Source organism: Mobula hypostoma, chromosome 14 (assembly GCF_963921235.1).
Source record: "Mobula hypostoma chromosome 14, sMobHyp1.1, whole genome shotgun sequence".
In the NCBI taxonomy this organism is placed as follows: domain Eukaryota; kingdom Metazoa; phylum Chordata; class Chondrichthyes; order Myliobatiformes; family Myliobatidae; genus Mobula; species Mobula hypostoma.
Genome location: NC_086110.1, coordinates 19602857 through 19617281, shown reverse-complemented (window position 1 = coordinate 19617281; position 14425 = coordinate 19602857). Strand labels below are relative to the sequence as shown.

Sequence of the window (14425 nt, the reverse complement as noted above, 5' to 3'; positions counted from 1 at the left end):
TCTATAGGAAGAGGCGCAGTCGACGTTTCAGGCCGTGACCCTTCGTCAGGACTAACTGAAGGAAGAGTGAGTAAGGGATTTGAAAGCTGGAGGGGGAGGGGGAGATGCAAAATGATAGGAGAAGACAGGAGGGGGAGGGATAGAGCCGAGAGCTGGACAGGTGATAGGCAAAAGGGGATACGAAAGGATCATGGGACAGGAGGCCTAGGGAGAAAGACGGGGGGGGGGTGACCCAGAGGATGGGCAAGAGGTATATTCAGAGGGACAGAGGGAGAAAAAGGAGAGTGAGAGAAAGAATGTGTGCATAAAAATGAGTAACAGCTGGGGTACGAGGGGGAGGTGGGGCCTAGCGGAAGTTAGAGAAGTCAAAATGTTCATGCCATCAGGTTGGAGGCTACCCAGACAGAATATAAGGTGTTGTTCCTCCAACCTGAGTGTGGCTTCATCTTTACAGTAGAGGAGGCCGTGGATAGACATGTCAGAATGGGAATGGGATGTGGAATTAAAATGTGTGGCCACTGGGAGATCCTGCTTTCTCTGGCGGACAGAGTGTAGATGTTCAGCAAAGCGGTCTCCCAGTCTGCGTCGGGTCTCACCAATATATAAAAGGCCACATCGGGAGCACCGGACGTAGTATATCACCCCAGTCGACTCACAGGTGAAGTGATGCCTCACCTGGAAGGACTGTTTGGGGCCCTGAATGGTGGTAAGGGAGGAAGTGTAAGGGCATGTGTAGCACTTGTTCCGCTTACACGGATAAGTGCCGGGAGGGAGATCAGTGGGGAGGGATGGGGGGGACGAATGGACAAGGGAGTTGTGTAGGGAGCGATCCCTGCGGAATGCAGAGAGAGGGGGGGAGGGAAAGATGTGCTTAGTGGTGGGATCCCGTTGGAGGTGGCGGAAGTTACGGAGAATAATATGTTGGACCCGGAGGCTGGTGGGGTGGTAGGTGAGGACCAGGGGAACCCTATTCCTAGTGGGGTGGTGGGAGGATGGAGTGAGAGCAGATGTACGTGAAATGGAGGAGATGCGTTTAAGAGCAGAGTTGATAGTGGAGGAAGGGAAGCCCCTTTCTTTAAAAAATGAAGACATCTTTTAAAGAATTCATTTTTTAAAGAAAGAGGCTTCCCTTCCTCCACTATCAACTCTGCTCTTAAACGCATCTCCTCCATTTCACGTACATCTGCTCTCACTCCATCCTCCCACCACCCCACTAGGAATAGGGTTCCCCTGGTCCTCACCTACCACCCCACCAGCCTCCGGGTCCAACATATTATTCTCCGTAACTTCCGCCACCTCCAACGGGATCCCACCACTAAGCACATCTTTCCCTCCCCCCCCCTCTGCATTCCGCAGGGATCGCTCCCTACACAACTCCCTTGTCCATTCGTCCCCCCCATCCCTCCCCACTGATCTCCCTCCCGGCACTTATCCGTGTAAGCGGAACAAGTGCTACACATGCCCTTGCACTTCCTCCCTTACCACCATTCAGGGCCCCAAACAGTCCTTCCAGGTGAGGCATCACTTCACCTGTGAGTCGACTGGGGTGATATACTGCGTCCGGTGCTCCCGATGTGGCCTTTTATATATTGGTGAGACCCGACGCAGACTGGGAGACCGCTTTGCTGAACATCTACGCTCTGTCCGCCAGAGAAAGCAGGATCTCCCAGTGGCCGCACATTTTAATTCCACATCCCATTCCCATTCTGACATGTCTATCCACAGCCTCCTCTACTGTAAAGATGAAGCCACACTCAGGTTGGAGGAACAACACCTTATATTCCGTCTGGGTAGCCTCCAACCTGATGGCATGAACATTGACTTCTCTAACTTCCGCTAGGCCCCACCTCCCCCTCGTACCCCAGCTGTTACTCATTTTTATGGACACATTCTTTCTCTCACTCTCCTTTTTCTCCCTCTGTCCCTCTGAATATACCTCTTGCCCATCCTCTGGGTCACCCCCCCCCGTCTTTCTCCCTAGGCCTCCTGTCCCATGATCCTCTCGTATCCCCTTTTGCCTATCACCTGTCCAGTTCTCGGCTCTATCCCTCCCCCTCCTGTCTTCTCCTATCATTTTGCATCTCCCCCTCCCCCTCCAGCTTTCAAATCCCTTACTCACTCTTCCTTCAGTTAGTCCTGACGAAGGGTCTCGGCCTGAAACGTCGACTGCACCTCTTCCTGTAGATGCTGCTTAGCCTGCTGCGTTCACCAGCAACTTTGATGTATGTTGCTTGAATTTCCAGCATCTGCAGAATTCCTGTTGTTAGCTTTTTTAGTTGCCTTTTTTTTGGATTTTAGAGTAAAAAGCTTCCCAGTAATCTTTTTTAGACCCTTATTATTTTATACACCTCATTAACGTCTCCCTTCAGCTTTCCCTGTGTCACAGAAAGCGAAGCTTCCTCATTGCTACAAGTTTCAGTCCTTTCTTTTTCTTTTTAAATCTTTTTATTAATTTTCAAAATCATAACCACAATAACAATGTTAATACAAAGAGATTGGAATAATCTTATTATTAATAAACATATACAGAAAATTTTCAAATAACATAGGTATAATAGACTTCCAAACTCATGATGAAATTAGTCATAAAGGAAAAAAAAGAAATAAAAAGAAAAAAATACATATATAAGCAAAGACCCCCCCCAAAAAAAGAAAAAAAAACACTAAATACTAAACCCAAAAAAAGCAAACAGAACAAAACAGGGCTAGACCAGTATCTTGAATTGAACACGTTCAGTGATGTCTCAACTCCGCTCCTCTATTCATATATTTTAAGTTAATAAAGAAGATTCAGAAAAGTCAAATTACATCATATGAAAGTGTTGCATAAAAGGTTTCCAAGTTTCTTCAAATTTAACCGAAGGATCAAAAATATCACTTCTAATTTTTTCTAAATTTAAACTTAATATAGTTTGAGAAAACCATTGGAATGTAGTAGGTTTCCTTCCAGTTCAATAAAATAGATCTTCTGGCCGTTAAAGTAACAAATGCTATCATCTGCCAAGCTGAAGAAGACAAAGATCTATCTTCTACCGTTGGCAATCCAAAAATTGCCGTAATAGGATGGGGTTGTAAATCAAAACATAGAACTGTTGAGATAATATCAAAAATATCTTTCCAATTATTTAACAGTTTCAGTCCTAGTAACATCCTTGTAATCTCCCCTGCACCCTTTCCATTGCCCCAATCACCAGCTCCCCACACTCTCCAGAGTTGATAAAGCACCCCCACTCTGCTGACCGTACCCTCTCCTGCAGGTTCAACTCACCACCAGACATCTCTCCAGCAATCACCCTCTACCTTCCCTCTCCTGTGGCCCATGCTTACCTGCTAGATAACATTTCTTACTGTGGCCACACTGCAACATTACTGAGCCTCCTCTGCTGCCACACCATTTTGAGACCTTGGTGACACATACTTATCGGGTAGCTGACTAAAACTTTTCCCTCATCTTGGGTGATAAATTCCATTGCATAACCCCTCTCCCTATTTCTGTCTTGTATTTGACATTGCTTCAAGGGCTATCCCACTGAATATTATTGTCTTAAAGCAGAGGTCGCTAGGTACTTGGTTAGTCAGAGCATCAAAGGACATGGGGAAAAGGCGGGTGAGTGGGCTTGAGTGAGATAATAAATCAACCATGATGGAATGGCGGGACATGCTTGATGGATTAATGGCTTAATGTCCCCTATGTCCATGGTCATATGGTGTTTCTGAAACTAACTCATTCATCACGGCCATGATTGACTGCTGAATTTCTATACCTATTTGCACCCTGTCCTTGATCCAAGGGACATCAAAAAGAAAAGGTGTCTGAAGTCACCTCAAATGGACACGTCAAGTGGATGATCAAGAGAAAGGTCAGGTCGTTTTATACCGCAGTGGCTGCAGATAACCTACGAACAGGATCGCGAATGTTAATGCAGGTAAACGTGTAAAACGCAGGGGCAGATTGACAGTGCAACACAGGGCAGGGCAGAGGCCAAGTGCAGTAGAGGGCAAAGAGGAGGTGAAGTGGGACGAAAGGCTGGACAGAGGCATAAGGGCAGAAGGCTATTGGTCATAGACATAGACTTACACAGTACAGACTCTTCACCCCACATGATATTGTGCTGACATTTCAACAAGATCAATCAACCCCTTCCCTCCTACATAGCACTCCATTTTTTAATCAATCCATGTGCCCATCTAAGAGTTCCTTAAATGCCCCTAATGTATCTGCCTCGACCACCACCCCTGGTAGTGCATTCCATACACTCACCACTCTCTGTGTAAAGAATTTGCCTCTGACATCCCCCCATACTTTCCTCCAATCACCTTAAAATTATACCCCCTCATATTAGTCATTTTTGCCCTGGGAAAAAAGTCTCTGGATAACCACTTGATTTATGTCCAGGATAAAAATCTGTGCTATTTAATACCCAATGCAGTGCTTCACTTCAGTTCCAACTGCACTAATTATATAGGACCAAGAGACGGGCCTTTTGCACATCGTTGGGATGAGGAATAGTGACTGGTGAAGGACCAAGCAAACAAGAGAGTGAGCATTTCCACACTTCCCAACCGTGCCTCAAAAATGCAACTCTACCACTGCATTGAGCTTCTTCCTTGTGAGCTTGTGAATGGCCTCGGACATTTTGATAACTATGAAGATATTTTTCCATAATTACTGACTATTTATCATAGAAAGTAAAGGCTGCAGTATGAATAAATGCATTATGATTTACTAATTGTCTTTGTTTACATAAACCTTTTTGCCACTGTTACTGCATGGTTTAAAATAAATCACATTTCACCTTGACTAGGCTGTTGGGCTGGGAAGGATGAAGCCCAATGTCCTTGTGATGGGATTTAAAAGGAATTGGCATTCTGATCATCCACAGAAGTTGGAAAATTACACTGGCATTATATAGTGAGTACTTCACTCTGCAAATTTCTTCAAAAAGAGAGCATTTTAAATGTAAATACTTTGAAAACTCATTCCAAGATTTATTCTAGACATGAGTTTTAGTAATTTCCAGCAGAACTGACCTCTACACTTGTCCTCATTGTCAGGGTTGACCACAGCATGAACTGGCAATCGCATCTTTTCTTTCTGGTAGTTCTGGGCTAACACGGGACTGACATTTCCTTTGGAATTGTGTGAAATGCATGCAGGAGGTCACTTGGGATGTTCACCTCTTCCTCCTGTCTGTTCAGGCACTGCAGAGACAACACTGTGCAGGTTGTAGCGAATTCTCAGCTATAACTGTGCAGAAGAACAAAGATAAAAATAAAATGAAGGTATTTGAACAGTGCAACAACCAAACTGCATATGCAGAATAGGCCACATTTTCATGTTTCCGTGGACGAAATGCCCCATCTCCTTAGTTGTTTAACCTTGCTCATATAGGTATTTAACATTGTCTTGTGAGACACTTTTCCGATTGGTGATGGTGAGGAAATTGGATCTTCAAGACCCGAGTTAAAAGTGCAAGGATATTTCTTAATTGATCTGATTGAAATTAAGGCAAAATCTGAAAGCGAATTATTAAATAGTGTCAAGAAATTCAATGTCAAACTTATGAATACAAGAGATAAAGCAATTTTGGAGTAAGAGAAAGATTATATAACTCTTCATACCTCATTCAAAATATTCCAAAGCGAAGTGCTTTGGAGGTATGGTTAATATTGTAGGACAGTAACCAGTCGATGCACATCACATGTCCATAAACACCAATGTGGTAATAACCAGACAATATATCTTATAATAGTGAGTAAATTATAAATATTGTCCACACACCACATATAACTTTCCTGCTCTTCTTCAGCTTTGTATTGAAGGATCTTTTATGTCACTTGATTTCAAATTACAAAGGGACAAAAAAGGAAGTTAAATATTTCAAATTTGACATTTTTCATTTTTGAAATCTGTAAGATAAACAATTACTTAAGGAATAATGTGAACAGTTGTGGGTAGTTCCGGAGGTAGGGAACAGGTATGGGCAGGCAGGTCTGGAGCTCTCTATTTGCTGGATGAATTATTTTAAATTTTTCAAAAAAAGGAATAATGTTTCACACTGGTGTGGTTAAGTTTCAGTACTAGGGAGATAGATTGATAGTAATGAGCAATAACTGTAGTGCAATGGTCCAGAAATTCATACATGTAATGCCACCCTGCCTCCTGTAAGAACTCCATTCTATTCTCCCAGTTTTCCCTCTCCACCACACTTTTATCCGGTGCTGAAATGTTTTACATAGATTCTGCTTGAAATGTCTTCCTTCTCTCTTCTTCCAGAACCACAGTTTATTTCTCCACCATATTGACAAAAGCCTTTGATTCCATCTGCTCTCTCTTGCCCTCCTCCAGAACATTGGAAGGGCTCTGGCCTTCACCCTCCATCCAACCAGTCTGCCTGTTCAATCGATCCCGATTTGCAATTCCTGCTAACTCCCACCAGGCAATACCAGCCCCACTGACCCTCCATTATTGGCTCCAACTCTCCAGTAGCTGACATCTTTCCAGCTTCCCTGATTCATTAGAATCCATGTACAGTACCTTCCCACACCAATTTACCAAGGCCTACCAATCTCAGACACTTCCATTTCCACTTTATCTGTCCCATCTCACCTACCTCTGCACTGGGATGGCAATGAGTCTTGTTAGCAGTGACTCTTCTCCCATTCTCAAATTTCAACAATCCAACTCCAGGTGCTAAATCTCAAATATACTGCCAATCCTCCTCTCCCATCCAACCCCAAAATCAGATCCAGCGTTCATTCTAAGCAGCATATTTTTGATTATGAAAAGTCCATTGACATATTAGTGATTTCTGAGACCTTGGTAACCATGGTGAGCGTTGACTGAGGCAGATATTGGCTCCCTACTAAACAACTACCAATGTCACACAGTAAGGCACACTGGAATTTCTGGGCCGTGTGAGATGCTGATTGGGGCACAATGAAAGGCTTATAAATCAAGCTAAACCAAATGGAATGTAAAATGCAATAAGTTTAGCCCACTTGACCTCAATTATGTGCCATGTCTGAAAGGATCACACGGCCAATGATAACAAAACCATAAAATGTTGAAAACTCTCTGCAGGTCAGATGACATAAGTAGAGAGAGAAATAGATGCAAGCCATTTGTCAGAACCTTCTAACACATCCTGGTTGGTTGTTGCCCACATAGAAGTCCTCCTTTGTTGTGCAATCAATATTCCAGTAATATTTGAGTAATGTTGTAACTATATTGTTTGATTAAGCATTCTTGTTCATTTAACTATAAAATATGTAAATTGCATACATCATGATATTACCATGCAATATTCATGCACCTTGCTTAAAGAAAAAAACGATACTAAGATGCATTATTCCAGGCTCAGTGCTTTACTTTCAATAGATTAATGTTTTGGAGTTACAAAACATAACAGTGACAAAGAGTGACTTTTAAACAAACCCAAGACAACCTGTTCAAGTGCAGTGAGACGTTCGAATGTTTTTTGAAAAGCACAGCTGGACATTTGAGTTTTATATTAAATAAAAGCAGTGTAGCACGTGTCTCTTCAAAAAAGGAGATGGAGGCAATCCAGTTATCAGGAGAAAACAGAAGAATTCACTGGTTCATAAACCATGAATACCGGGTGATAAAAATCATTAAAAAATTAGCAGAAATACCTGGCTACATCAGAAAGCTAGACTATGTGATTGCACAAGAGATAACTGAAATTATATACTGAAATTGAACAGTATTTTAAAGCAAATGGAATAGTCAATGAGAAATAAGTGAACATTGACTTCTCAAACTTCCGCTAATGCCCCACCTCCCCCTTGTATCCCATCCGTTATTTATTTATATACACACATTCTTTCTTTCTTTCTCCTTTTTCTCCCTCTGTCCCTCTGACTATACTCCTTGCCCATCCTCTGGGTTTTAACCCCCCCCCTTTTCCTTCTCCCGAACCTTCTGTCCCATGATCCTCTCATATCCCTTTTGCCTATCACCTGTCCAGCTCTTGGCTCCATCCCTCCCCCTCCTGTCTTCCCCTATCATTTTGGATCTCCCCTCCCCCTCCCCTTTCAAATCTCTTACTATCTCTTCTTTCAGTTAGTCCTGATGAAGGGTCTCGGCCTGAAACGTCGACTGTACCTCTTCCTAGAGTTGCTGCCTGGCCTGCTGCGTTCACCAGCAACTTTGATGTGTGTTGCTTGAATTTCCAGCATCTGCAGAATTCCTCGTGTGTGGGTTTAAAGGCATATAGTTTACTTAGAAGTTTGACTGCTCCAGCCAATCCAGCCAAAATGAGCTTTGCTGATATCATGAAAGTAACGCAGGAGCATTTAGAACCGAAACCATTGTTGATTGCAGAATGCTTTATGTTTTATAAGTGGAATCTAAACGAAGGGGAATCTATTTCAGCGTACGTGGCTAAATTGAAGAGATTAAGCATTGTCAGTTCAGCGATGGGCTTAATAATACACTGAGAGATCATATAGCTTGTGGAATCTTAAAAGAAAGCTTTCAAAGATGACTCCTAATTGAAACCCACTTACATTTAAAAGAGCAGTTGAAATCACTGTATCAATGGAAACTGCAGACAGACACAATTGATTTGTAGTCAGGATTGAAAATAAGCATGAACAAAATTGCAGTGATCAAACAGAAACCGGCCTAGTGGAACAATTTGTGTTACTTTTGTGGCAGGGGCTCATATATACCAGACTGATGCAGGCTTAAAGGCGAAACTTGCATAAAATGCAACAAAGTAGGACATACAAAGAGTATGTTGGGCAGACAGAAGTAAACAGACTGCAAAGGGAAGAGAAAAAGTCAAGTTGTAATTTCAAAAAGAGCACTAATCTATATGCTGTCGATAAAAATCTGATAATGATGACACAGGACTGGGTAGCCTTGAGATTTACCATGTGAGCTTTAACAGGAGATGAGCAATATGGCTCACTCCAGGAGTGAATGGCAAATTTATTAAAATGGAATAGGACACTGGCTCATCTGGTTCCACAAAGTGAGTTTGAAAGTCATTTCAAAGATACTGAACTGAAGCCTGCAGGTATCCAACTAAGAACTTACACTGGAGAATAAATAAATCTTGTGGGGATGACATTTCTAACAGTGAAATACAACAACCAACAGACCATATTGGACTTGTATGTAATAAAAACAAAAGGGCCAGCATTGTGGGGCCACAATTAGCTGCGATAACTACAACTTGACTGGAGATTCATCCATCATTTGTATGCCACATCCCCTGCAATGGTATCAACTGAAAGCGAATTAAGAAAGGTACTAGATGATGCCAGAGCATCGTTCAAGGATGGCATTGGAAAACTGAAGCCTATCAAGGGTAAGATAGTGATAAGTGAAAATGCCACACCCAAGTTTTGCAAAGCCTATTCAGTTCCTTGTATCGTATGTGATTAAGTAGCCAGTGAGCTAGATTGCCTGAGAGCTGAAGGAATTCTTCCCAAGGTTGAGTGGAGCCCATGGGCAATGCCAGTGGTCCCAGTAGCCAAGAAAAATGGGTCCGTCAGGTTCTGTGGGAATTTCTAAGGTCACCATCAACCCAGCATTGAAAGTAAATCAATACCCTGTACCCAGGATAGAGGATATCTTTGCAAACCTTTCTGGAGGGAAACACTTCAAATCAAATCAAATCATGTTTAATTATCATTCAAACCATACATAGTTACAGCTGAATGAGACAGTATTTCTCTGGGGCCAAGGTGCAAAGCATTCAAAATAGCAAGCAAACATTCGAAATAGTGAGTAACACAAAACAGCTAGCAAAGAAACGTATTCATTCAGGGGAAAAAAACATATCTATAGTCCAAAACCCTGAGTAACAATGTCCAGCAATTGGTGGTACAGTCTCCCAGCAGCGTGCAGATGCAAGCAATCCAGTCTGTCGTTCCACTGCTCGAACACTGGAGGGCAGCACCAATGGGAGAGGCCAAGCCCCACCCGAGCGTGGCGCCACGCTGTAATGCTTCTGCATCCTCTTACATGGTCTGCAGCTGCAGGCAAGCCCAAGGCTTTAGGCCTAGTGCTCGCTACAACCAAGGCTACACAGCTTCAGCAAAGTGGATTTAGCTGAGGCCAGCGTACAGATGGGGATGGAAGAAGAGTCCAAAGTTTTTCTCACCGCCATCACTTATAGAGGGCTTTATTGCTATAATAGGCTTATTTTTGGAGTGGCATCTACACCACTCTGTTCACCAGGTGGTGCAAGGCTGCCCAGACCCTCGGTGTTACCTGTGAATTCATTACACCAAGCATTGCACTGCGGTCACACCATCGACACACAGGGCTTACACAATTGTGCTAAGAAAATTCAAGCAGTGGTGGATATCCCAATACCAAAGGATGTGTCACAATTGCGGTCCTTTTTAGAATTTGTCAATTACTATAACAATTGGAACCTGGCTACTATACCCCATCCCTTGAGCAGATTTCTACAGATCGGGAAGAAATGGCAATTGACAAAGCAGTGTAAGGTGGCTTTCCAAAAGGTAAAGGAAATAGTGATGGCTCTGTACTCACACGTGATCCATATCGTCCAATGAAGCTTACCATGCACTGTGCAGGATGCCAAGAGGAAAGGTGTCCAGAGCTGTCCAAAGGAGTCCCAGGGTCAACTCCTACAACCAACACGGAGGAGGCCTCAGAACCTGAGGTTGTTTCACAGCCACAAGTCTCACCTGTCAAGCAGAGTGACCCCTCCCTATCCCAGCACCACCACCCCTTGTCAGGAATGAGGTTATCCCACAAGAGTATGACATCCTCCACATCAGTTAAATCTTTAGGACTGAATGGGACAAATTAAAATGTTCAATGCTGTGGATGTCTATTTTCATAGTTTTATGTGTACGTGTACACATACACATTATGCTGGCTGCTGGTGTAGGGGCATCAGCACTGGACTTCCGGGCAGATGGTCCTGAGTCCAAACCCAGCTGGGTCCCCACCTGGGCAGCAGCAGTATCTGCAGGGAAGAAAGACCTGGCAGTCTACTTCCGTATCTTGCCACGAAAACCTTATGGACCCTATGGTCACGAAGAGTCGGACTCAACTAAACAACTGAACAACATCAAATGTATATAAGTTGAGATGAATTCTATATTGGGTTAGAGTTTAGAGCTAAGCAGGGAGAAGTGTTGTGTTTATTATTTCAGTAATATCTGAGTAGTATCATAAATATACTGTTTGATTAAGCATTCTTTGTTTAAATAATTCATTATGGGTTATATGGAAAAAATTTATGAATTGCATTCATCATGATGCTACCATGTGAGATGTCTGCGCCTCGCTTAAAGTAAAAACAAATCTCAGATACCTTATTCATGGCTCTGTATTTTTGCTTTCCATTTTTTAATGTTTTGGAGTTACAAAACATAACAGCCTTCTCTACCACGGTGATCTGACATGAAACATTAGCTCTGTTTCTCTTCCCGCATATTCTACCTGACTTGCTGAGTGCTGTCAGCATTTTGCACTTTTGTTTCTGAATTCCACTGTCTACATTCTTTTGATTTCCTCAACGAATGGTCTTTTTGCAGTTAGTCAAGATGCACTGGGCTAATAAACAAGCCCAGCCCAACAGGCATGACACCAACCATTATCCTGATCAAATGGATAACACCCTCTGATCTATCCAGCTTCTCTCACATTGAGATGAGTGCTATGTTATCCACTCCATGCCCCACCTCAAAAACCACCATTTGGACAGTTTGAATTGCTACAAATTATCTGGTAATTCTACTGTAACCTCAGGTGACTAAATATAGAAACATAGAAAACCTAAGCACAATACAGGCCCTTCGGCCCACAAAGTTGTGCTGAACATGTCCCTACCTTAGAAATTACTAGGGTTACACATAGCCCTTTATTTTTCTAAACTCCATGTACCTATCCAAAAGTCTCTTAAAAGACTCCGCCTCCACCACCATCGCCAGCAGCCCATTCCACACACTCACCACTCTCTGCTTACAAAAAAAAACACAACTTACCCCTGACATCTCCTCTGTACCTACTCCCAAGCATCTTAAAACTGTGCTCTCTTGTGGTAGCCATTCCAGCTCTGGGAAAAAGCCTCTGACTATGCACACGATCAATGCCTCTCATCATCTTATATACCTCTATCAGGTCACCTCTCATCCTCCGTCGCTCCAAGGAGAAAAGGCCGAGTTCACTTAACCTGTTTTCATAAGACATGCTCCCCAATCCAGGCAACATCCTTGTAAATCTCCTCTGCACCCTTTCTATGGTTTCCACATCCTTCCTGTAGTGAGGCAACCAGAACTGAGCACAGTACTCCAAGTGGGGTCTGACCAGGGTCCTATATAGATGCAACATTACCTCTTGGCTCCTAAATTCAATTCCACGATTGATGAAGCGTGATACACCGTACGCCGCTTAACCACAGAGTCAACCTGCGCAGCTGCTTTGAGCATCTTATGGACTCGGACCCCAAGATCCCTCTGATCCTCCACACTGCCAAGAGTCTTACCATTAATACTATATTCTGCCATCATATTTGACCTACCAAAATGAACTACTTCACACTTATCTGGGTTGAACACCATCTGCCACTTCTCAGCCTAGTTTTGCATCCTATCAATGTCCTGCTGTGACCTCTGACAGCCCTCCACACTATCCACAACACCCCCAACCTTTGTGTCATCAGCAAACTTACTAACCCATCCCTCCACTTCCTCATCCAGGTCATATATAAAAATCACAAAGAGTAAGGGTCCCAGAACAGATCCCTGAGGCACACCGCTGGTCACCGACCTCCATGCAGAATATGACTCGTCTACAACCACTCTTTGTCTTCTGTGGGGAGGCCAGTTCTGGATCCACAAAGCAATGTCCCCTTGGATCCCATGCCTCCTTACTTTCTCAATAAGCCTTGCATGGGGTGCCTTATGTTCTTGGCAATTGCTCTAGCTGACTACTTTATTACTTGGCTAAGTTTGAAGCCTGTGTTTGAATTTTCAGTGACTCATTTGACTTGAATTATGGCGTGTGCGTGATGAGAATGAAGCAAGGCCTGGACATCACGAGAATGACGCAGACTTGTGGTGAGTAACCAAAAATTATTCAGCTCATGTTGGCAATCAGGCCGGATCTGTGGAGATCAAAACAGTCAATAGTTCACGGTTTCTGTTCTGATGAAAGATTGTTCTGAATTCTGCAATGATTTGGATTGTTCAAGAGGCTTGTTACATCAAAGCTATACAGTGCTTTTCATAAAACTGGGTTCTTGGGAGGTAGAGGAGGTGGAAGTGCTTGAAGGAACAGGAGGGACAGGGTGCACAAAGTGGAAGGGTCGGACCACAGTTACTGCAATGGGGTGTGGAAGGAGAGGAATCTGGGGGACACGTGGTTAGATGTGATGAGCTGCCAGGGATGTGGTTTGCAAATGGGAGAGTTTGTAATAGGCAGCGAGTGGTTCTGCAGTTGGGCCAACACTGACTGGGCTAGCAAAGGGGGTTAGGGAGCAGGATTTTCAAGCCTCCAGATTGAGTGGGCACTTGGTGTTTGGGTAGAACTGGGTATCAGGGCCAAGGCTGCAGGAGTTGAGAGAGTTAAGGATAGGCTAGAAAAGGTCAGACTACAGGCAGCTTGGACTGAGTTGGACTGGAATCAGGGTTCAGCTGGATGTCATGACAGGAGAGCTGTGATTGATGAGTGGGATGGTGAGAGAGGAAGAGCAATCTACAACTGAAAGAGAGATTCCACAAAGGGTAGGCATTTTTCTTAGAGTGTTGTACTTGAAGTAGGTTCCTATGACAGCAAATCTTTGGATCCTGCTCGAGCTGGTCCACTTCAGGGAGCCAGTGTTGTAAAGAGCTGCATCATACACAGATCACGCAGCATGAACTAACTTCACTGACGGCACTGAACCATGCGAGACCAGGTTCCTCTGCACTTTAATGTGCTTGAGTACACAGTGCCCCTGCAGGATGAACAGTACTTTTGTCAATTTGAATTGAGTCACAGTGTCCCTTCTTTGTGACGAAATAGTCATAGTCATACTTTATTGATCCCGGGGGAAATTGGTTTTCGTTACAATTGCACCATAAATAATAAATAGCAATAGAACCATAAATAGTTAAATAGTAATATGTAAATTATGCCAGTAAATTATGAAATAAGTCCAGGACCAGCCTATTGGCTCAGGGTGTCTGACCCTCCAAGGGAGGAGTTGTAAAGTTTGATGGCCACAGGCAGGAATGACTTCCTATGACGCTCTGTGCTGCATCTCGGTGGAATGAGTCTCTGGCTGAATGTACTCCTGTGCCCAACCAGTACATTATGTAGTGGATGGGAGACATTGACCAAGATGGCATGCAACTTAGACAGCATCCTCTTTTCAGACACCACCGTGAGAGAGTCCAGTTCCATCTCTACAACATCACTGGCCTT

The 14425-nt window shown here is 43.5% G+C and overlaps 1 protein-coding gene across 4 annotated transcripts in view; it reads left to right on the top strand.

Moving 5' to 3' along the window:
* The window catches only part of slc12a3 (solute carrier family 12 member 3), a 75547-nt gene that overhangs the window by 43557 nt on the left and 17565 nt on the right, over window positions 1-14425 (top strand). For all 4 annotated transcript variants that reach the window (XM_063066761.1, XM_063066760.1, XM_063066759.1 and 1 more), the window contains 3 exons: window positions 3792-3926; window positions 4806-4912; window positions 12995-13077. In XM_063066761.1, coding sequence (XP_062922831.1) covers window positions 3792-3926; window positions 4806-4912; window positions 12995-13077 — 325 coding nt within the window. The remainder of the gene's footprint in view (window positions 1-3791; window positions 3927-4805; window positions 4913-12994; window positions 13078-14425) is intronic.